At 34.6% G+C, this 21723-nt stretch overlaps 1 protein-coding gene across 1 annotated transcript in view; it reads right to left on the bottom strand.

The window, feature by feature from the left end:
• The window catches only part of C10H14orf39 (chromosome 10 C14orf39 homolog), a 44984-nt gene that overhangs the window by 9210 nt on the left and 14051 nt on the right, over positions 1–21723 (bottom strand). The window contains exons 5-16 of the mRNA XM_005685939.2: positions 18222–18409; positions 18066–18108; positions 16183–16303; positions 15144–15235; positions 14615–14748; positions 13750–13826; positions 7299–7384; positions 7154–7212; positions 4000–4061; positions 2651–2823; positions 1260–1265; positions 832–970 (exon numbers count right to left, since the gene is read on the bottom strand). Of these exons, the coding sequence (XP_005685996.2) occupies positions 832–970; positions 1260–1265; positions 2651–2823; positions 4000–4061; positions 7154–7212; positions 7299–7384; positions 13750–13826; positions 14615–14748; positions 15144–15235; positions 16183–16303; positions 18066–18108; positions 18222–18409 (1180 nt within the window). The remainder of the gene's footprint in view (positions 1–831; positions 971–1259; positions 1266–2650; positions 2824–3999; positions 4062–7153; positions 7213–7298; positions 7385–13749; positions 13827–14614; positions 14749–15143; positions 15236–16182; positions 16304–18065; positions 18109–18221; positions 18410–21723) is intronic.

The raw sequence follows: 21723 nt of genomic DNA, 5'->3' as shown, positions 1-21723 counted from the left end.
TGCTAGAGAGGCTGTGAAGAAAAGGGAACCTCTTACACTGCTGGTGGGACTGAGGTAGCCACAATGGAAAACACTACAAAGGTTTCACAAAAAACTAAATATAAAGTTGCCATACAATCTAGCAGTCTCACTCCTGGGCATATACCCAGACAAAACTGTAACTCAAAAAGATATATAGTCGAGACATGAAAATAGCTTAAATTTCCATTCACAGATGAATGGATAAAGGTGTGTTATATATTATATATACAATAGAATATTACTCAGCCATTAAAAAGAATGAAACAATGCCATTTGCAGCAACATGGATGGACCTAGAGATTATACTAAGCGAAGTAAGTCAGAAAGAGAAATATAAATACCATATGATATCACTTATATGTGGTATCTAAAAATACAATATGAATCAATGTACCTACAAAATAAAAACAGACACAGATATAGACAGACTTGCAGTTGCCAAGGGTAGACTGGAAGGGGAGGGAAGGATTGGGAGTTTGGGATTAGCAGAAGCAAACTTTTATATATAGTATGGATAAACAAGGTCTGACTGTATAGCATAGGGAACTATATTCAATATCCTGGGACAAAACATAATGGAAAATAATATGAAAAAGAATATATACGTATAACTGAATCACTTTGTATAGCAAAAATTAACAGCAGAAATTAATATAACATTGTAAATCAGTTATACTTCAATAAAATTTTTTTAAAAAGAAATTGTCTCTGTTTTGTACTCTGCTTCAAGAAAGTTTGATATTAAAGAATTAAACTTTTTGAGGTCCTAGTGAACAATTTTTTAGAAATAAAACGAGCTTCTCATATTACCTGATGTGATGAGATTTCTGAATCAAATACAGAAGAATCAAATAAATTCAATCCAGGGGATCGAGAAGTATAACTCATTAAAAAAGAAAATCCAGGGGAGTCCTTTTGTGTTTGACTCTCAGTAGCCGTATTTCTATTTCTGATACAGAGAAATAAGAAAATCATCAAATTGCAAAATACATATTATCAAATATTGCAGACTGGTAAGCACCATAGGTACTATGTTATAAAGGTAAGAATTAGCATAGCAGGAAAAAGGAGGAAGTAGTTATTGAAGTGTCAGACCTATGGAGAAGAAAACCCATGGTTTGGGTGGAGACTAATATTAAATAAAGTATAATAATCAATTATGAAATGATAATAAAGAATTCTTTCTAAGCATATACTGTCAGGCTCTATTCTCTGTATTTCCATTATCATTAATTTACTTATTCCTTAAACAACCCTCTGAGATAGCTACCATTACTATCACCTCCATTTCATAGAAGAGGATTTTGTGGCATAGAACGATTAAATGATTTGCTTGAAAGAATATAAGTGCCAGAGTTGGGATCTGAATGTAACAACACAGACTCAAAGTCCAAGTTCTTAAACTTGATGTTAAACTGTTCCCAAGATCTTGAAAGCAGTCACAAAATTTTAGTCTTAATGAAAAGCCAGCCATGACAGATTGTTTCATAAGGGAATTAAGTTATAAAATGATTTGGGAAAAATAGTTAGACAAGTCAGTATATAACACAGTGGTTAAAACCATGAATTCTGGAGGCAGAACTGCCTGGGTTTAAATCTCAACTCTATCACTGATGAGTTGCAGCATCTGTGATTCTGTTTCTTCATCTATAAAATAAGGATAATAATGTATTTACATCTCACAAAGCTGTTGTGAATATGAAAGGAACAATACTTATAAAATGCTTACACTCAAATTCACTTAATAGTGCTATTAAGTGTTAAATAATAGAAGTCTGAAGATACCTCCATAACTATCTCCATGACTGTTAATGAGTCACTTTACAGATTGGTTTTCTCATCCCTAAGGAGAGGTTTTAGTATACGATTGCAACACCCTTTAACAGTTCCCAGATTTGAAGATAAATTCCATTTGGAACATCCTGTGTTTGAGTCAACAGCATGACATTTATACATAAAAATCTTACTAGCAATTTAAAATACAGAGTAGAACACAGGAGAGAGATTCCTGATGAAGTGAAATCTATTTGACACATATTTTAGAAGAATCCCAGGATTCAACATTAAAGAAAAGACTGAACTAAACAAAAAGCTTAAATATAGCATTAGTTTTTTGGCTGTAAACTACAAATCTGTGGTTTCCAAAGTTAAATAACGATGTTAGAGATATTTATGTCAACCAAAGTTACTTAAATAATGGCAGTTTTTGTTTAAGACACTACAACATTAAGGCAAAATGACTGCTGGAATATTATTCAATGATGTCTACAATCTACCAAATGTGATAGTAACTTTTTAGCTTGACAATTTAATATTTTCCATACATCTTTTATTCTTCTGAAAATCTTAAATCTTGTAATATTAAATTTGATAGGTACTCAGGATCCATGTTACCTTCAGCTAAACATTTCAGGGTAAAATGGGGAAAAGGGTCTATAAAATGAGATGGCAGAATGGTAGGTATATGAGAGTTCATTATACTAATCTCTCCCCTTTGTATATTTGAAATATTCCATAATAGAAAACTTTTTAAAGTTAGAGGTATTAAGCATTTTACTATTCCTATCAATTATTTACATAATTCAAAACATATAGATTCTTTCATTATAATAATTAATTAAAACCTTACATTTCAAATGAGGGCGTTTTAGGTAATTTCTCCACAGAGTCAGGTGTTTTCACATCTTCAGGAGTTTGTAAAAATAAAGGAATTTCAGAAGTTCGTGGAAAAATCCCAGCCCTTTCTTCTACTTCATCACTATTACTTTCTATTTGCTTCCCAAAATGTTCTGCATATGTAATCTGCAAATTCAAAGTAACAGAAAGCTATAAAAGGAATATTATTGCATTAATAAATTCACATATGTAAAAATATGTGAGGTTAAAAACATCAATATTAACATATGATGTTTTCAATTCATAAACAAAATAAGTGAAATAAGAATAACTAGTGAAAGTGATACCAAAATATATCTGTCAGCAAACAGGAGAATAATTATTTTCAATTTTTTTCTTCCCAGCTCTATCTCACCTATCCCTACCTGTAAAATTAACTCACAACCAGGATATACTCAGATTGATGAAGAAAAATGGTTAGAAATAATTTTCTTTTCAAAATTTCTGCATTGTGCTCTGGGTCAAGATTTATATACTCCTTTGAAGGAAATGGCAATCCACTCCAGTACTATTGCCTGGAAAATCCCACGGACAGAGGAGTCTGGTAGGCTACAGTCCATGGGGTCGCAAAGAGTTGGACACAACTGAGCAACTTCACTTTCACTTTCACTTTGACTTTGAAAGAAAAGGGCAATCTTTTTTCTCAGTGATTATGTTCTTTACATTTTTTGCCCTTATAAATTCATTATACTAGTTTCCCTACAAAATTGGGGACTTGAATACTAACTCCCCTTTATATCATTTGGTAAGCTAGGAATATGATTTCTCAAATGTTTGTTACCAAATTCCATTTGGAAACAATTTATTTGGGTCACTCCAGCAAAAAATAATTTAAGCGTGCTTTTTACCTGTATTTCTTTATAGTAGAATACTACTGTTGTTTCTCTTGTTTTATCCCTTAGTAGCTACAGTACATTGCCTACACCTATAATCACTAAAGCTATCTACTATTAAAAAATACTTTGAAGATATTTTTGTGGCAGCCTTGGCTAATAATTCAATCTTACCAAACAAAATTTCTTTCTTCAGTTATAATTTAGTTGTTGTGGTATCAATATATATAGTCAATTATTAATGACAATTTTTTAAATATTTCATGTAAACTTTTTGTGGTTTCACTTTTAAATCTATAACTCCTCCAAGGAATAGAATCTGTAACATCACAGCAACTTGCTTACTAAGCTAATAACATCCAGACCTCACATAAATAAGTTTCATTATCCCAAATCTGAAATTAAAATGAAAACAATATTTAAATTAGAATATTCTGCTTAGGAATTCAAAACAAAACATTTGACTTACTTGTGAAGCACAATTTGATTCTGGCAATTGTCTTATTGTCCTTTTATCTCCACACTCAGCATCTGTTTGTTATATGAGAACAAACTACTTTTTCTTTTTGAAATTTAATTGTAAATAAAACAAATTAAACCATATGAAACTGCCAATATTTAACTGTTCTTGGTCAATAAAAATGGAAATTTTAGATACTTCAATCTAATATGTAAAAATAATAGAATAAAACCTACATGAACAGTTTAACAAACAAAATTATAAAGAGAACACCCCATGTAACTGCTGCCTTGATAAAGAAATAGAACATTATGAGTTCTCCAAAAGGCCCCATATTCCCCATAGCCTCCTTCTCAGTGGTAAACACTATTCTGACTTCTGTGATAATCATTACCCTGATTTGCTTTATCAGTTTATCGCTTAAGCAATATACTTTTTCCTGTTTCAAATGTTATATGATGAAATAATAATGTATGTGCTCTTTGTCATGCTTTTTCGGTTTAGTACACTCACGAGATTCATCTATATTGCTGCACATAGACATAGTTTGCTTACTTTTATAGGTGTAAAGTATTCCATTATACAAACACAGCACAATGTAACACAATACTATCCATTCAACTGCAGATGGATATTTGGGGTGTTTCTGTTTTGAGGCTATTACAAACAATGATTTTAACACTCTTCTATATATATATTTGTATGTATGTACTTGTATTTCTCTAGGTACATACCTAGGAGTGGAATTACAAACTATAGGGTATGTGTATCTTCCATTTTACCAGATGTTAAACTATTCTCCAATTTTAGTTTTGAAACTATTTACCAATTTTTGTTGTGGCAACTGGCCATCCTGAGCTACCCTAGGGAATTATTCAATTTCACAGGACAAAATTATGAGCTCCAATTATAACTTAGTTATATGTCAGTAAGTTATTTATAAATGACATATTAAAAGTTTCTACCAATAATTATGTGAGTTTTAATTGTCCTACATTCTCATCAACACTGAACTTTGTCAGACCTTCCAAATTTTGCTAATCTGATGGGGGTATAATGATATCTCATTGTGGGTTTATTTTTCAGTTTCCTGATCTGCTGAACATTTTTTTTAATATGTTTATCTGCCACAAAGGTTTTTCTATTTGAAGTGCCTGTTCGTAATTATTTTGCACATTTCTAATTGGGTTGTCTGTAGTTTTCTTCTTGGTTTGTAGAAGGTTTTTACACATTTTTGGAAACTACTCCTTTGACAGTTTTATTAAAAATATATTCTATTGCCTCCCATTCTTTTTATAGTGTTTTTTGATGAATAGAAATTCTTAATTTTAATATAACCAAATTTATCAATACTTCTTTTATGATTGGGTTTTTTCATTTTTTTAAAGAAATTCTTTCCTATCTTGAACAGAAGTTTCCCAATTTGGTCATCTGAAAGCTTTATAGGTTTGCGTCTTGCATTAATCATACTACTACTTTCACATATATTAACTTCTTCAAAAGATAGGCTTGGAGATTGTTGAAGAGAATCTTTCTTCTTCTAAGATAATTATATATCTTCTTGAGTGTAGAGCCTCACCACATAGGCTCAATGGCAGCCAGGACTATGCCAGATACATACATTTCCCCATATATCTGTATTAGGGGGTATATTGTTTCTAGAGATTATCCATTCCTCCCTATCTAACACTCTGTCAGCTTAGCATATACAGAGGATTATAAACAGGTGAAATATATCACCTGGATAGATAAGTCATAATCCTTTTTTCCAGAAGAAAGCAGGAGGAGTATCCATCTAAGCATATTATCTTGGTTGAATCCTATATTGAGAGTGAGAGGAACAGGCTTATAGTATACTATATGACCATTCAGAATATGCATATATTTACCACCAGAATGAGTCATTTTTAAAATTTCAAAATAAGTCAAGAAGAGAGACTTTTATATAGCCTAATTGCTACTTATTACTGGGCAACTATCAGTCAGTCAGTTCAGTCGCTAAGTTGTGTCTGACTCTTTATGACTCCATGGACTGCAGCATGCCAGGCTTCACTGTCCATCACCAACTCCCGGAGTGTGCTCAGACTCATGTCCATCAAGTTGGTGATGCCATCCAATGATCTTATCCTCTGTCGTCTCTTTCTTCTCCTGCCTCAATCTTTCCCAGCATCAGGGTCTTTTCCAGTGAGTCAGTTCTTCGCATCAGGCGCAACTATACATATATATATTTGTCTGTGTGTGTCTCTATGATATATTATATATTATATATATATGTATGCATACAGTATATATATAAATATATATATATAGAGAGAGAGATACACACACATAGAAAATGAGTCTGTGTCAAGGGTGCATCAAAGTTCTAAGAGCTACTTGACTCTAGGATAATAAATTTATACATATATATCCTGTGACCATTCTATGATTTATTCAAAGAAAATAATCTAAGATAGCAAAATATTTATATAAAAGAATATAGTAGCATCATTTATAACAGAAAAAATCTGGAAATAACAAAATATTCAGTGTGAGAGACTGCTAAATAAATTAAAGCATACCCATGCAAAGACATATTATGGACTTCCCTGGTGGCTCAGACGGTAAAGCGTCTACCTACAATATGGGAGACCGGGGTTCAGTCCCTGAGTCGGGAAGATCTCCTGGAGAAGGAAATGGTAACCCACTCCAGTATTCTTGCCTGGAAAATCCCATGGATGGGGAAGCCTGGTAGGCTACAGTCCATGGGGTCATAAGTCATCACAAATAAAATCTATTTAATGGAATGGAAAAATATCCTCAAGGGCAAATCAAATGGAAAGAAAAAGACTCAAAGTAATATAAATAGTATGTTTCAAATTTGAAGGAACAAACAAAAAGAAAAAAAACCACATATGCATAGAGAAAAAAATACAATAGTATATATAGTATCAGTTATATCTGGGTGGTTGGTATTTTTGCTTCTTTTATATTTTTCTCCATTTTCCAAATTTTCTACAGTAAGTGTATTTCTTTTATATTTAAGAAAAACATATTTTAAAACCAGGCATGCAGGGTGAGTTAGCCAGAGATGCAAACCATCCAAATAATTTATTTGACTAGTATAAAAATCTGATATAACTTGTTACTCCCATTTCTTAGGAATAATATGAATGGCAAATACCTGTATCTCTCTTTTCCAAACATTGATTGCAATTTGATTGTTTCTGTGGTGTTACCAATCTAAAATACAATAAACAACATTTTTATATTATTTACTGAGTTAAGCATTTCAGAAAATAAGTCAATTCCTTATTTTTAAAGGTTACCTGAACTGCATAATATTTTGTGAATTTTTAAAAGCTGTAACATGTGTACATTTTGGATGGTTATTCACAGCAGAGTCATTCAATACCTGAACAAAAGAAATTAAGCATTAGAATTGACTATACAAAACAATAAAATGTTTTGCTTGCCATGCCTACTCAAGGCTCTCAAAGAACATTGTCATCCACCTCATCATCACTATTATTATCAACACTGACAAGTACAAACATTAAATGAAACCACTGCATACAAAACATTAAGTCAAACACTGGGAAACAGAACGGTTTAAGAGTCTCAAGGAATTTGATGTTTTTGAAAAGTATAATTACTATGCCTGATAGTATACACACATTTAAGGTAAACTTAAAAAATTTTGTCTTCCTTAATTACTCAAGTGAATCTTAATTCTTAATCTAATTAATTTATGCTCAGTTCAGCCGCTTAGTCATGTCTTGACTCCTTGCAACCCCATGGACTGCAGCACACCAGGCCTCAATGTCCATAATCAACTCCCTGAGTTTACTCAACCTCATGTCCATTGAGTCAGTGATGCCATTCAACCATCTCATCCTCTGTCATCCCCTTCTACTCCTGCCTTCAATCTTTCCCAGCATCAGGGTCTTTTCCAATGAGTCAGTTCTTCGCATCAGGTGGCCAAAGTATTGGAGTTTCAGCTTCAGTATCAGTCCTTCCAATGAATATTCAGGACTGATCTCCTTTAAAATAGACTGGTTGGATCTCCTTGCAGTCCAAGGGACTCTCAAGAGTCTTCTCCAACACCACAGTTCAAAAGCATCAATTTTTCTGTGCTCAGCTTTCTTCACAGTCCAACTCTCACATCCATACATGACTACTGGAAAAAACAGAGCTTTGACTAGATGGACCTTTGTTGGCAAAGGAATGTCTCTGCTTTTTAACATGCTGGCTAGATTGGTCATAAATTTTCTTCCAAGGAGCAAGCATCCTTTAATTTCATGGCTGTAGTCACCATCTGCAGTGATTTTGGAGCCCCCCAAAATAAAGTCTGTCACTGTTTCCACTGTTTCCCCATCTGTTTGCCATGAAGTGATGGGACCAGATGCCATGATCTTCGTTTTCTGAATGTTGAGTTTTAAGCCAACTTTTTCCCTCTCCTCTTTCACTTTCATCAAGAGGCTCTTTAGTTCTTCTTCACATTCTGTCATATGGTGTCTTCTGCATATCCGAGGTTATTGATATTTCTCCCAGTAATCTTGATTCCAGCTTGCGCTTCATCCAGCCCAGCGTTTCTCATGATGTACTCTGCATAGAAGTTAAATAAGCAGGGTGACAATATACAGCCTTGATGTACTCCTTTCCCTATTTAGAACCAGTCTGTTGTTCCATGTCCAGCTCTAACTGTTGCTTCCTGACCTGCATACAGATGTCTCAAGAGGCAGGTCGGGTGGTCTAGTATTCCCATCTCTTAAAGAATTTCCCACAGTTTGTGGTGATCCACACAGTCAAAGGTTTTGGCATAGTCAATAAAGCAGAAATAGATGTTTTCCTGGAACTCTCTTGCTTTTTCAATAATCCAACAGATGTTGGAATTTGATCTCTGGTTCCTCTGCCTTTTCTAAATCCAGCTTGAACATCTGGAAGTTCACAGTTCATGTACTGTTGAAGCCTGGCTTGGAGAATTTTGAGCATTACTTTACTAGCGTGTGAGATGAGTACAATTGTGTGGTAGTTTTGAGCATTCTTTGGCATTGCCTTTCTTTGGGATTGGAATGAAAACTGACCTTTTCCAGTCCTGTGGCCACTGCTGACTTTTCCAAATTTGCTGGCATATTGAGTGCAGCACTTTCACAGCATCATCTTTCAGGATTTGAAATAGCTCCACTGGAATTCCATCACCTCCACTAGCTTTGTTTGTAGTGATGCTTCCTAAGGCCCATTTGACTTCGCATTCCAGGATGTCTAGCTCTAGGTGAGTGATCATACCATCACAATTATCTGGATCGTGAAGATCTTTTTTGAATAGTACTGTGTATTCTTGCCACCTCTTCTTAACATCTTCTGCTTCTGTTAGGTCTACAACATTTCTGCCCTTTATTTTGCCCATTTTTGCATGAAATGTTCCCTTGGTATCTCTAATTTTCTCAAAGAGATCTCTAGTCTTTCCCATTCTATTGTTTTCCTCTATATCTTTGCACTGATCACTGAGGAAGGCTTTCTTATCTCTCCTTGCTATTGTTTGGATGTCTGCATTCAAATGGGTATAGTTTTAGAAGGTCTTATAGGTCTTCAAAGAACTGTTCAACTTCAGCTTCTTCAGCGTTACTTGTTGGGGCATAGGCTTGGATTACTGTGATATTGAATGGTTTGCCTTGTAAATGAACAGAGATCATTCTGTCATTATTTAGATTGCATCTAAGTACTGTTGCAGTACTTGGATGCATTCTCTGGATGTAATTAATTAATGCTTTTGAACTGTGGTGTTGGAGAAGACTCTTGAGAGTCCCTTGGACTGCAAGGAGATCCAACCAGTCCATTCTAAAGGAGATCAGTCCTGGGTGTTCTTTGGAAGGACTGATGCTGAGGCTGAAACTCCAATACTTTGGCCACCTCATGCGAAGAGTTGACTCATTGGAAAAGACCCTGATGCTGGGAAAGATTGAGGGCAGGAGGAGACGGGGACGACAGAGGATGAGATGGCTAGATGGCATCACCAATTTGATGGGCATGAGTTTGGGTGAACTCCGGGAGTTGGTGATGGACAGCGAGGCCTGGCGTGCTGCAATTCATGGGGTCGCAAAGAGTCGGACACAACTGAGCAACTGAACTGAACTGAACTGAACTGAACTGTACTTATGTCTGTGTTTCTAAATCCCCTATACCCTCTAAAATTGAATACAGGAAAGGAAAACAAGTTAAGAGTAAATCCTGAAACCTTCTTTTTAAAACATGTATGACACATATGGCAGAACTAATATATTATTTTTAACTTTAAATTTTATGTAATGCTTAAATCACTGCTTTACTAATGTTTATACTGTCTGTTTCAAGTCTTTCATTTTCCCCGAGTCACTCATTTTGAAGAAGTATTGATTTTTCTTATTTTACCTGTAATTAAAATATCTTTAATAGGAAAGTGTATCCATTTATTTTTGTTATAACGGCCATTTTTAAACTTTGCTTTTGTCGTTGTTGTTCAGTTGCTCAGTCGTGTCCAACTCTCTGCGACTCCATGAGCTGCAGCAGGCCAGGCTTCTCTGTCCTTCACCATTTTCTAGAGCTTGCTCAGACTCATGCCCATTGAGTCAGTGATGCCATCCAACCATCTCATCTTCTGCCATCCCCTTCTCCTCCTGCCTTCAGTCTTTTCCAGGATGAGAGTCTGATTTAAAATGAGTCGGCTCTTCACATCAGGTGGTCAAAGTATTGGAGCTTCAGCTTCAGCATCAGCCCTTCTGATGAATATTCAGAGTTGACACCCTGTAGGACTGACTGGTTTGATCTCCTACTGTCCAAGGGACTCTCAAGAGTCTTCTCCAACACCACAGTTCAAAGGCACCAATTCTTTGGCGTTCAGCCTTCTTTATGGTCCAACTCTCACATCCATAATGACTACTGGAAAAACCATAGCTTTGACTACAAGGACCTCTGTAGGCAAAGTAATGTCTCTGCTTTTTAATACACTGTCTATGTTTGTCATAGCTTTTATTCTAAGAAGCAAGTGTCTTTTAATTTTGTGGGTGCAGTCACCACCTGCAGTGATTTTGGAGCCCAAGAAAATAAAGTCTGTCACTGTTTCTACTCTTTCCCCATCTATTTGCCATGAATTGATGGGACCAGATGCCATGATCTTTGTTTGCCTCTCAGAAGACATTTGACAATATCTGGAGATACTTTTGATTGTCATAAATTGCAGATGAGGTGCTACTGGACTCTAGTGGATCACTAGAGTAATTAATTTTTTCTGTGGACAACCCCACAATAAAGAATTAATTATCTGATCCAAAATGTCAACAGTGTCACTATTGAGAAACTGTGATCTAAGGTTTGACAGAATTCACCTGAAAAATTGAGTCTGAAGTGTTCTGAAGGGCATGTGTGGTAGAGGGAAAAGGGAGGGAAATAAGGGAGAAAAGAGGGAAATAGGCATTTATTTATATTTCAGTTTCATTTACATTTCTGTTTCTTCTAAGTTATTGATCTATTCATGTTTTTCTTTTTCAGTCTAGCAATTTATATTGTCCAAAAAATTTTCCATCTCACCTAAATTTTCAAGTTTGTTGGTATATAATTTTACATAGTATCATCTTAGGACTTCAAAAATATTTCTTTCATAGGTGTAGTGATACACACTGTTTCTCCACTTTATACTTTTCTTTTTCGATGGGGGACTTCTCTTTTTTTTCTGTACACTTGCTGAAACTTACTAGTGCTTGGCTATATTAATTAACTCAATTTTTAAATTTCATAAATTTCTGCTTTTCTCTGTTAATTCCTACCTTTTTGCATTTATTATTTTATTTTTGTATTTTAAGTTAAGCTTTTCATATTTTAAGTTCAACATTTCAGATTAATACTTAATGTTTGGCTGATTTTAATCTTCCTTATTTTCTAATATGTTTGTTTTCAAACATAAACTTCTCTCTGAAGATCAGTTTGGCTACATTTCACAGGTTATAGTATGCTTTTAAATAGTTTTTAAATTCTATTTTGATTTCTTCTATAGCCCAAAAGTAATTTGAAAGCATGTGAATTATGGCAGAAAGTGAAGAACTAAAGAGTCTCTTGATGAAAGTGAAAGAAGAGAGTGAAAAAGTTGGCTTAAAGCTCAACATTCAGAAAACTAAGATCATGGCATCCGGTCCCATCACTTCATGGGAAATAGATGGGGAAACAGTGGAAACAGTGGCTGACTTTATATTTTGGGGCTCCAAAATCACTGCAGATGGTGATTGCAGCCATGAAATTAAAAGACGCTTACTCCTTGGAAGGAAAGTTATGACCAACCTAGACAGCATATTCAAAAGCAGAGACATTACTTTGTCAACAAAGCTCTGTCTAGTCAAGGCTCTGGTTTTTCCAGTAGTCATGTATGGATGTGAGAGTTGGACTATAAAGAAAGCTGAGCACAGAATTGATGCTTTTGAACTGTGGTGTTGGAGAAGACTCTTGAGAGTCCCTTGGACTGCAAGGAGATCCAACTAGTCCATCCTAAAGGAGATCAGTCCTGGGTGTTCTTTGGAAGGACTGATGTTGAAGCTGAAACTCCAATACTTTGGCCACCTGATGCAAAGAGCTGACTTATTGGAAAAGACCCTGATGCTGGGAAAGATTGAGGGCAGGAGGAGAAGGGGATGACAGAGGATGAGATGGTTAGATGGCATCACTGACTCAATGGACATGGGTTTGGGTGGACTCCGGGAGTTGGTGATGAACAGGGAGGCTTGGCATGCTGTGGTTCATGGGGTCACAAAGAGTCAGACATGACTGAGTGACTGAACTGAACTGAATTTCTTTTTACTCAACCAAATAGTTTTTTGAGGAGAAGGTTATCTTTTTGTTTAACTTGTTTAACTTTTTTGATGTTGTGGCTAGTAAAGATAGCAGCTTCTTAGAATGGAGGAGATATCCTTTTTGTTCTAATAAATAGTTAATTTTGGTGAATACTGCAAACAAAATTTAACTGAATTATGTGTATGTTGGGCACAAAGCTTACTATTTGTGTTAGATCCTCTACATCCTTACTTATTTTTCATCTACTTGATTCATTCTTGTTGGCAGAAACTGCTAGTTTTTCTATCTTCTTCAAAATTGACATTTCCTTTATGTTCTGATTTAAAAAGTAAACAAACAAAAACCCCATCATGTTTGTCAACCTCTCTGCAGATAGAGGTAACCATGTTTTAAAGTTCTTGTCAATGAAACATTAACAAATTGTTTAAGGAGCTTCCATGAAAGATCCCTAAAAATGAGGCTGACTCAACAAGAGTTTTTTCCCCTTCTTCTTTCCTCCCTAGAAGGAAGATATGATAGCAAGTTACAAGGTTATTCTGATCATGAAATAACCTTGAGGTAAAAGGTTAGCATAAGGATAGCAGGAAAAGAAAACACCAATGGAAGTCAAGAAATGATGACATTATGGAGATGGTGCCACAATTTCCCTCTTCAATCTAATTCCTTCAGAAATGTCTCTTACATTTTGGTCTATTGGGTACAGGGATTGATATTTTCAAATATCTTTCATTTTTAGAAGTAAAGGAGAAGGCTACAGTATATGCTCAGGCTACCATACAAAACTCTTAAGTTTTTCATATCCTGAGATTGTACTAATGGCTAGTTTAATATATTTATAACACACACACACATACACACACACACACACACACACACACACACACACACACCCTAAATGCAGTACATTCATTATATCATTTAATGCAAGCATTTCATTTGTACTATTAAAAAAGAAATACCTACATGTGCATCATTTTCTTTTTGCTTGAAGTCAATATTGGCAAGCTTTGACTGACTCACAGAACTTTCTTCTTTTTTATCTAGATTATTAAATTGTACAACTTCAAATCAATGCCAGAAATAGAATCAAATGTCATGTCCAACATTTAACCTAACCTTGTAATTTAAAAATCAAGTTACAAAATATTTAAAGAATTATGAAATTATTATATAATCTTAATTCTTCAATATATAGTAGCTACTATAATAACCATGTATGTAAAATGAAAAACAGCTGATTAAAAATAAATAAGTAAATTTTTAAAATTAAATTTTAGAAAGTAGCTGACAAAACTACATCTTTATAATAGGGAACCAAAGAACAAAGAGTGGTGATGTAAATGACTGGGGAATAAAACAGCTAGTGTAGTTAACCTAGCACAATGTAGTTAATCTATCCATCGAATAAAACATGATTTAACTGTCTCAGTGACTAAGTCACAATATCATTACCACAAGTCTCACCACCATGGGGTTGCAAAGAGTTGGACAAAACTGAGTGACTTTAATCATACATATTGATAATACAACCTCTCAAATGAAAAATATATAATTATTCATCCTCTTATGATAGCTGGAAACCAGACTAAAACTCTTTTTTTTTAAAAATCATGAGTGATTTCTCTCTCAAAAAGAAAAATGTTACGTATAGAAGGCACATATTGCTTGCTCTCAGAAAGAACCAAAGTGACACTTTATGAGTCTATAAGTCTCCAGTATTGTTAGCTCTTGCTTACACCAAGTGATAACTAAAATTGCTCCTTTCTATTCCTTCTTTTATATGTTCTCAAACAAAACTAAGTTTTTGAATAATAAACAGATACTGTACCTATAACTCTTGGTTCTGAAGAATGCATCTTTATTGGTTTTACTAATTTCTGAGATTCATATGGAAGAAATAATTGACTGTTTTGAGCGGTTTTGTTCAACATAAGTACAGGTTGTGGATCTTTTTCAAAAATTCTAAAGAGAAGAGTGAATAATATTAAATATTAGCTAAGTAAAAATTAGCATATTTTAAAGTTAGAAGAGATATTTAGATATTATATAGCTAAAACTCTTCAAGTTGTATAGAAAATGTAATAAATTTTAAATGTAGAATATCTGTTCACATAAACAAAGTGCTATTTTAAAGTTTACCTATACCTTTCTCTTGAGGCTTCCCTGGTGGCTAAAATGGTAAAGAATCTGCCTGCAATGCAGGAGACCCTGCTTGGGAAGATGCCCTGGAGAAAGGAATGGCTACTCTCTCTGGTATTCTTGCCTAGAGAATCCCATAGACAAAAGAGCCTGGCAGGCTCCAGTCCATGGTGTCTCAAAGAGCCCAACATAACTTAGTGGCTAAACCCCCACCATACCTTTCTTTCAATTCCTTTCTCTTTTCTACTTTTTTACTTTTTTCTTCTAGAGTTTCTGTAAGATTCTTCATTTCATAATGTCTTGCAATCTGCTAAAAAGAAAAATGACAAAGCAAAACAAAATAAATACCTGCAAAGCATTAAGAAACATTTGGTTATCTTACCTAATGAATATGATTTTTTTTCTACATAATCACAAGATTTATATTTTTGGTAGTACTAACAATCTTTTAGTGAAAGTTAATAAAACAGTCAAAATTAACAATAAATTATACTCCTTTTATTCTTCCTTACAACTCCATTAGGAAACCTAGATTTCAATCAACTTTCATTCTTTTTAAAAAGGACAGTCAGAAGCAATGTAGATGTTGATTCTCTACATAGAGATGTCCAGTAGTTACTATATATTTTAAAGAAAGTGACACTCATTTTCTTCTTACTAAAATGATATTACTGTTATGTGGAACCTCATGCTTACAGATGATAAATATACCATCTTTAACACAATTTTAATAAAATTTTAAAAATTAGCCATTCAACTTTTTCTCAAAATTTGGAAGTGACTTTGGTGGCTCTCATACTCATCAATTAAAGCCACATTTCAATAGATGACACTAAAAATATATTCAAGAAAATATCATGTATCATCAATCTTAAAGGCTAAAAACTAGTTCTGGCCTAGCTTTATAAAGACTGCAGTCATAAATTTTCTAGATTAAGTTTTTAAAATCATTTAATAACTTGTTTTGCTTTTTGACAGCATTGCTGTAAGCTCTGTCAATGCCTTTAAATATCTATTATTAAGCTCCAACTTGTTCTTTCTTTATCTTCTTTCCTTAGCACTCAAAGAAAGTTAAACTATTTCCAAAACTCAGAGTTGAATATACTCAATACCTAAAAACATTTTGGCTCCAAAGGTAATCTGAGGCAAATAAATTATTGAGTTGCTTTAGAAACAGCTCTTCTTAGACCATCATCTAACATACCATTACAATTATACATTAACACACATATTAGAAACATATAACAAAATTAATACCTGGTTTAAATAATTAATTTCTATTTCCATGTCATCTACTTCTTTCTTCAAGTCACATGATCTTTTGGAAAACTGGTTAGCATGTTTAAGAATATCTTGTGTTTTATATCTCAAATTAACCCTTTTATGTTAAGGAACTATGTCATATAAATAACTTTCACATTTATAATATAAGTACTATATAAAAATAATTAGTATTATATAAAATTAATTATATATGTATCATACATGCAATATGAATAACAGTATCTGAAAACAGCAGAAAGACTAATACAAACATCTGGCAAATTGTCAATTTACTGTTTGTCTACATTATATACTTAGCTTAAAAATAATATCTCATCAAATGCATGTTAGGATTTTTTCTTTCAGTTAAATTTTTTCACAGGGCAGTTTTTTACTTTTATTTTTAACCCAAGTTTATCATGTCATTTGGCATGATAAACATAATCAAGTCCAAACTAAACTGCTTTAGTTTCTATAATTTATTTGTTCTAAGATCAACATTATAAATCCACTCAATCTTCCTTTTCTTGCTCTTTATGGTCCATCTGTGCACCAGGAGAACTCAAAAGAGAGCTATATCTTCTCTTTGAACTTTCTGCTTGAACTAGATTTACACTCAATTTGAAGTAGAGAATCTCTCAGCTGCTAACAAAACTTCTGCATGATTACTAGTTTCTACAATTTCCTAAGTTACTCTGCAATCCATTAGGAAAATTTTTTAAATATATAGAACAGTGCTAATGAGCAAGAACTCCAGAGAAAATCTTTGCCAGACCTTTCCTATTTCACTAAAATTAAGGATTTATATGCTAGAGTATAAAATTTCAAATGAACATTATTTATAACACTATGCTATTATTATAGTATCAATTTAAATTTTTTAGATATAGACAGTTAACTCCTAATCTTCAACTCTCCCCACCTTCATCACCTCTTCATGTCTGTCAAACAATGTCTCATCCGTTTCTACAATCGAAGTCCCTAAACCCCTGCTGTGCCTTCTGCATCTACCACCAGCCTCTGCCTCTTCCCACTGAAAGTTAAAACACTCACAGTTTAATAGAAGAAATGGACATGCAAACAAGTAATTCTAATGCAGTGGCAATGTATTAGATCAGCAGCAAATGAACAACAAAGTACAGAATAAGCTAAACCCAAACATGAAGAGAGCAAACAGCAAAGGAGTTAAAAGGATGATTTAGGATGAAGCAGCATGAAGCAAGGTAGAATGCAGGGATAAAGAAGACTTAGTACAAACAGTGGAGTTATAATCTGATAGGAAAGCATATGAAGGATTGTGGAGGTTGGAAGAGGATTAAAGTTCCAAGTTCATCATGGGGGAAGATCTCCTTGACAAGGAGATGAGACTTAGACCAATTAAAAATTACTTAAGCATCTAAAACAATGCCACTGCATTAGAATTACTTGTTTATATGTTTGTTTCCTCTACCAAACTGTGAGCTCCTTATGAGAAAGCTCTGTATCTTCTTGAGTACTTCCTGGCACAAAGTAGATACCCAATGAATTGTGACTCACGTCCTTACCACCTTCCATCCTAATAGAAATAATCAACTGATTTAATTGAAACTCTTTGGTAAGACAAAGCAAAATAACTTTTTTATTGGTTTGGTTGCTAAGTTATGCCACTTAAAGACAAGTACATATACCACTTTATTTGCATCAGAATTTCTTGCTTCTGATGACATGCACATATATGAAAACTAATTCCAGATGACTTTTAAAGTAATCTCTTAATTTTTTAATTAAACAAAAAAACCAAATCAATGTAACAGTCATAGGAAAACACAGTAGCAGCTAGAATACAGAAACAATACTTATCAAATAAAAATTCTAAGTAGAAATACTACTGTGGATACATATGTAGTGTCCAACTGGTAAGTGATGGAAAGGGAGCAGGCACTGAAAAACAAAACCATATTGATTTATTATATTATTTCCACTAAAGGGTAATGTTATTAAAACAGTATGTATCAAAAATATGTATGTATCAAACAGTATGTATAAAAAATTACCTAAAAATTCCATAAAAATAGTTTCATTCATTTTCAGTTGTTCAGTACTTGTCAACACTCTGTTTTTAATTTCTTCATATTCTCTTTTCTTCTCATAATATTCATGTGAGAGGGGTGTTTCTGAGTATTTTAGTTGGTATTGCTTTAAAACATCTTTATACTGACATATATAACCATGGTACATTTTTCTGTTAAAATTAAAAGAAATGATATCAATGTAACAAAAGTATATCTAAAAACTTTCTAAAATCACTTGTTAAAAACTACTAAATTAAGCATTAAAGACAAGTTAAAAATCTACTTATTTTTGCTTCATTCAATACTGTCTGCCCTTTAAACTTTTCTTAACTCTATAAAACTTTTCAATTCTCTACACTTTTTCTTCACTGCTTGAGTTCCTCACTCCTTAATCCTCTTCAATTAAAATTCTACTTCCACCATTCTAATGAATCCACCCTTCCCAAGGTTACCAATGATCTAATTTGTCCAACTTAGTGATCTCTTTTCACTTCTCATCCTACATGACAATGCAGAACCTGGTTCTTTTGATTACTTCTTGAATCTCTATCCTCTAAATCTCTATTCTTCCCAGTTCAGCTACCTTTATAACTATGCCTTTAAATCTCCTTAAGTTTTCTACGCTAAAATTATCACATTCTATGTGACAGAACTTTGGGTTCACAATCATTCTTGCATACTCCACAACTGTTTTATAAGAAAATTTTAGCACTGTTTGGAGGAACTCCTCCAGTACCGCTCAGGTAGAGGTGAATGGTCATCTCTTCAAGAACCAGTCTTGAGTGAGATGGTCAATTCTTGCAAAAAAAGATATTAACTCTCCCTTCTTACCTGAACTTTGCATGATCTACAAGACGAGTCAGTTACTATGATCTATGGGCCAAATCTAACCTGCGACCTGTTTTTGTACAGTCTATGAGCTAAGAACCATTTTTACATTTTTAAATTATTTTTTAAAATCAAAATAATAATAATAATACTTCATGACGGATCAAAATTAATGAAAATCAAGCTGCAAATGTCCATAAAGAAAGTTTTATTAGAACACAATACTTACATATTGCCTAAAGTTGCTCTTATACCAAATTAACAGACTGGAGTGGCTACGACAAACACTTTAACATTTAGAAAACCTAGAACATTTACTATCGGGACCTTTAGCAAAAAACGTTTGCCATTCCTCACTTACAACATTGAACATGTTCAATCCAGTTCACTGCAAAACCATATTCTTGAGAGAAGAAAATGATGGCAGAGTAGAGGGACAGGGAGCTCATCTCTTCCCACAAACACAACAAAACTACATCTACAGGTAGAATGATTCTTATAGAATACCTACTTAAAGCTTGCAGAAGATCTCAATTAAAGGTACAAGGAAGATTACCATGTAACCACTGCTCCTGAAGGAGGACTGAAATCTGAGCCAATTATCTGCACTCCCACTTTGGCATGGGGGTGAGGCTTGGGCAGGTTCTCATGCAGGTGGATTTGTGAGCACACTTACATTCCTTATCCCTTCATAGATCATAGCCTGTTGTGGCAAAGGGCTGGCATAACTCAATGGAGCTATCAGCCATGCTGTTTAGGGCCACCCAAGATAGACACGTCACAGTGAAGACTTCTGACAAAATATGGTCCACAGGAAATGGCAAACCACTCTAGTATTCCTCCTGCGAGAACCCCATGAACAGTATGAAGAGACAAAAAGATATGACATTGGAAGCTGAGTCCCCCAGGTTGGGAAATGTCCAATATGCAACTGGGGAAGAGCAATGAACAATTACTAATAGCTCCAGAAATAATGAAGTGGTTGGACCAAAGCAGAATTAGCACTCAGTTGTGGATGTGACTGGTGATAAAAGTAAATCTCGACACTGTAAAGAACAATACTGCACAAGAACCTGGAATGTTAGCTCCACAAATTAAGGTAAATAGGCTGTGGTCAAACAGGAGATGGCAGGAGTGAACATCAACATTTTAGGAGTCACAAAACTAAAATGGACTGGAATGGGTGAATTTAATTCAGCTGAAATGATCTCCTTTAGGATGGACTGGTTGAATCTCCTTGCAGTCCAAGGGACTCTCAAGAGTCTTCTCCAACACCACAGTTCAAAAGCATCAATTTTTCTGTGCTCAGCTTTCTTCACAGTCCAACTCTCATATCCATACATGACTACTGGAAAAAACAGAGCTTTGACTAGATGGACCTTTGTTGGCAAAGGAATGTCTCTGCTTTTTAACATGGTGGCTAGATTAGTCATAAATTTTCTTCCAAGGAGCAAGCATCCTTTAATTTCATGGCTATAGTCACCATCTGCAGTGACTTTGGAGCCCCCAAAATAAAGTCTGTCACTGTTTCCCCATCTATTTGCCATGAAGTGATGGGACCAGATGCCATGATCTTTGTTTCCTGAATTTTGAGTTTTAAGCCAACTTTTTCCCTCTCCTCTTTCACTTTCATCATGAGGCTCTTTAGTTCTTCTTCACATTCTGTCATATGGTGTCTTCTGCATATCTGAGGTTATTGATATTTCTCCTGGCAATCTTGATTCCAGCTTGTGCTTCATCCAGCCCAGCGTTTCTCATGAACTCTGCATATAAGTTAAATAAGCAGGGTGACAATATACAGCCTTGATGTACTCCTTTCCCTATTTAGAACCAGTCTGTTGTTCCATGTCCAGCTCTAACTGTTGCTTCCTGACCTGCATACAGATGTCTCAAGAGGCAGGTCGGGTGGTCTAGTATTCCCATCTCTTGAAGAATTTTCCACAGTTTGTGGTGATCCACACAGTTAAAGGCTCTGGCATAGTCAATAAAGCAGAAGTAGATGTTTTTCTGGAACTCTCTTGCTTTTTCAATAATCCAACAGATGTTGGAATTTGATCTCTGGTTCCTCTGCCTTTTCTAAATCCAGCTTGAACATCTGGAAGTTCACAGTTCATGTACTGTTGAAGCCTGGCTTGGAGAATTTTGAGCATTACTTTACTAGCGTGTGAGATGAGTGCAATTGTGTGGTAGTTTGAGCATTCTTTGGCATTGCCTTTCCTTGGGATTGGAATGAAAACTGACCTTTTCCAGTCCTGTGGCCACTGCTGAGTTTTCCAAATTTGCTGGCGTATTGAGTGCAGCACTTTCATAGCATCATCTTTCAGGATTTGAAATAGCTCCACTGGAATTCCATCACCTCCACTAGCTCTGTTTGTAGTGATGCTTCCTAAGGCCCATTTGACTTCGCATTCCAGGATGTCTAGCTCTAGGTGAGTGATCATACCATCACAATTATCTGGATCGTGAAGATCTTTTTTGAATAGTTATTCTGTGTATTCTTGCCAAGTCTTCTTAACATCTTCTGCTTCTGTTAGGTCTACAACATTTCTGCCCTTTATTGTGCCCATCTTTGCATGAAATGTTCCCTTGGTATCTCTAATTTTCTTGAAGAAATCTCTAGTCTTTCCCATTCTGTTGTTTTCCTCTGTATCTTTGC

Source organism: Capra hircus, chromosome 10, assembly GCF_001704415.2.
Source record: "Capra hircus breed San Clemente chromosome 10, ASM170441v1, whole genome shotgun sequence".
NCBI classification, from domain to species: Eukaryota; Metazoa; Chordata; class Mammalia; order Artiodactyla; family Bovidae; genus Capra; species Capra hircus.
The sequence above is the reverse complement of the archived record's forward strand: the minus strand, read 5'-3'. Positions and strand labels throughout refer to the sequence as shown.